This window comes from Penaeus vannamei, chromosome 21 (assembly GCF_042767895.1).
Source record: "Penaeus vannamei isolate JL-2024 chromosome 21, ASM4276789v1, whole genome shotgun sequence".
Lineage (NCBI taxonomy): Eukaryota > Metazoa > Arthropoda > Malacostraca > Decapoda > Penaeidae > Penaeus > Penaeus vannamei.
In genome coordinates, this window is record NC_091569.1 from 17,659,965 (window position 1) to 17,662,464 (window position 2,500).

Sequence of the window (2,500 nt, forward strand, 5' to 3'; positions counted from 1 at the left end):
ATGTGCAAACAAAATTCACAAAAGAAAATAAAAGTAGACAGTCTGACTACCCAGCAGCTTTGAGTTAAAATGAAGGACTGTCACAATAGGAATGGAATGTATTCAGATCATACCTTTTGCCAAATGGTGTGGAGCATCTGTCAAGTCTGTCAATGAGGGTACCTTCAAAGCCACCATTGTTGTTCTCAAACACTTCCAAGTTCCGCAAGGTTGTGCCATCCAGGACCTTTATAAATCATTAAAATAAACATAATAAGGAACTGGTGATAAAGTTATTTTACTCTACTATGAACTAAAGACAGCTAAATATAGTAGCTCTGAAATATTAAATGTTAAACAATGTTTTCTATGAATCAGTAAGAAACATCAACTTACCATGTGGTGCCTCCCACTAATAAACGCAGGAACCGACTCCTTCTTTCCTTGTCTGGTTGATACTGCTTCATCTAGGGGACTGTATATTTCAAACCTTTTCCTAGTGAGCAACTGCTCCTCTAAGCGACAGTCCATCAGGTACCAAACAAGAGCACCTAAGGCAGATAACCCAAGTTCCCATTCTGGAGATGGACTTTTTCCTAAGGTATCACCTTTTCAAAAGAAAGTGAGTATTAACAAATGAAAGATATACAACACTAACAGATGATACAACAAGAGCATTTCAAATCAGAGATACAGATGCATTCAGCATTTAGTTCCATGTATAACAATTGATACATTTATAAAAGTGTAATGCAAGTTATATATACAAAACATGTTAGTTAATGGTCTGAAAGAAGAGCAGTAAAAGAAAACTTACTCTTATCTAACATTTCCTGAATCTCTTTAGGCCACTGCAAAGATCCTCCCTCCTCATCCTTGAAATATGTGCCATCAGCTAAGAAACTTAATGTTTTGCTAGCTGTCCAAAATTCTTTCTCAGGCACCAGGGCCTCTCGCAGATTGGTAGGCACCGACATTGTAACAAGTTTTTGGGTCTTCTGTGAAAGTCGTCCTCGTTCATAGAGAATCTAGAAAATCAAACTTATTAAACACGGGAATAAGGTATATGAAAATGGGAATACATATATACATTAAACAAGCAAAGGCCAGTGAACAGTGACAAATATAAATGAGAATGATCACAGCAAGATACTATGCTCTAGAATTTCAAGAATTATATCTGTACTGTACTCAAGATGAAGTATATATTTGTGATTATCATTCCTTCATTTATGAGCAATCATATCTGAGTAGAGAAAAAGAAGAGGAATAAAAGTGTTAGGAAAAGGGGACATATATTTCTACAGAAATAAAACAAGCAATCCTTTCTCACTTACCTGGGCTGGTGGATAGTGAGCCATGAGGGTGCTTAACCGTGAATCATGGCGGTCATCTGAAAACTGGCCAATATGGAAGGTTCCAATGCTGGTGTCAATGAAGGCTACACCAAACTCACGACCCTCACCAGCCCCAGTTTTTATCTGTACATAAAAAAAGGAAATATTAAAGCCTAATGAAATCTCCCTGCTAAATACAAATAAACATTAATAAATTTGAAAAAAAAGTTATACCCTTTCATTCACAAACTCAAACTAACTTATTGATACTTAAAGTTTTCAAATTTATAATGCAAAAAAAAATATATATATATAAAAATAACCTTCTCTGAAATAGCCAGAAGATAATTTGTTGAGGATTCTGAGGCTTCTCCATCCAAGACACTGTAAACTCGAGTTCCTCTTGTACTAATCTGGCACACTTCACGTTTAACAACACGGTCAAACTTTGTTGGACGGCCCACTGAGAAATGTTGTACAAGGTTAGGGGTGGTATATTGTAAAATCACCAAATAACTTGCAGTACAAGTATAACTAAAAATAATAATAATAAAAAAATGTAGTATACCTAAATAAATTTTATCATGCAATTATATAAAAAAAAAATAATAATAATAAATAAAGAAAGAAAAAGTCTAGCAACAGGATATATGTTATCTACTTATCTATTTATTATTTTAAAAAATTTCAAATTACATATACTATACTAAAAAGAAAAAAATCTGCTTACTGTTTTTGCATCTTTTCTCCATCATATCTGGGGTTTCTGTTTGTTCAATACGTGCAACCTTGTAACCTTTCTCAATCAAAGTGGCTGAATATCGTCCATAAGCAATTTCTGGGAAACCTGAATGTGCCTTTTCGCCCTTGAAGAGAAAGCATTTAAATTGATAAAAAACCCTAAAAATAAATACTGAATATATAGAAATAGATATTCATACAAATGTCATCCCATACCACAATCTCTTTTACAATCAAACTAAAACAAACTTCTTTATTCTTCCTATCCCTGTTTTATATTTTTACACACATCTTCCTTACCTTCATCATAAGTAAGCCAAGTACTTGGACTCCAATCATAGCATCCATATGAAACAGCTCATAAAATTTACCCATCTTGAAGAACAGTACTGTATCATAATGACGAGATTTGAGTTCCCACCACTGCCTCAGACCCTAAGCAG

At 34.2% G+C, this 2,500-nt stretch overlaps 1 protein-coding gene across 1 annotated transcript in view; it reads right to left on the reverse strand.

Moving 5' to 3' along the window:
- LOC113803547 (DNA mismatch repair protein Msh6) overlaps positions 1–2,500 on the reverse strand; it is a gene marked incomplete at its 3' end in the record, with an annotated part of 11,782 nt that overhangs the window by 2,757 nt on the left and 6,525 nt on the right. Inside the window, 7 exon segments of the mRNA XM_027354333.2 lie at positions 114–226; positions 376–587; positions 797–1,007; positions 1,317–1,460; positions 1,640–1,779; positions 2,047–2,182; positions 2,358–2,492. Coding sequence (XP_027210134.2) covers positions 114–226; positions 376–587; positions 797–1,007; positions 1,317–1,460; positions 1,640–1,779; positions 2,047–2,182; positions 2,358–2,492 — 1,091 coding nt within the window.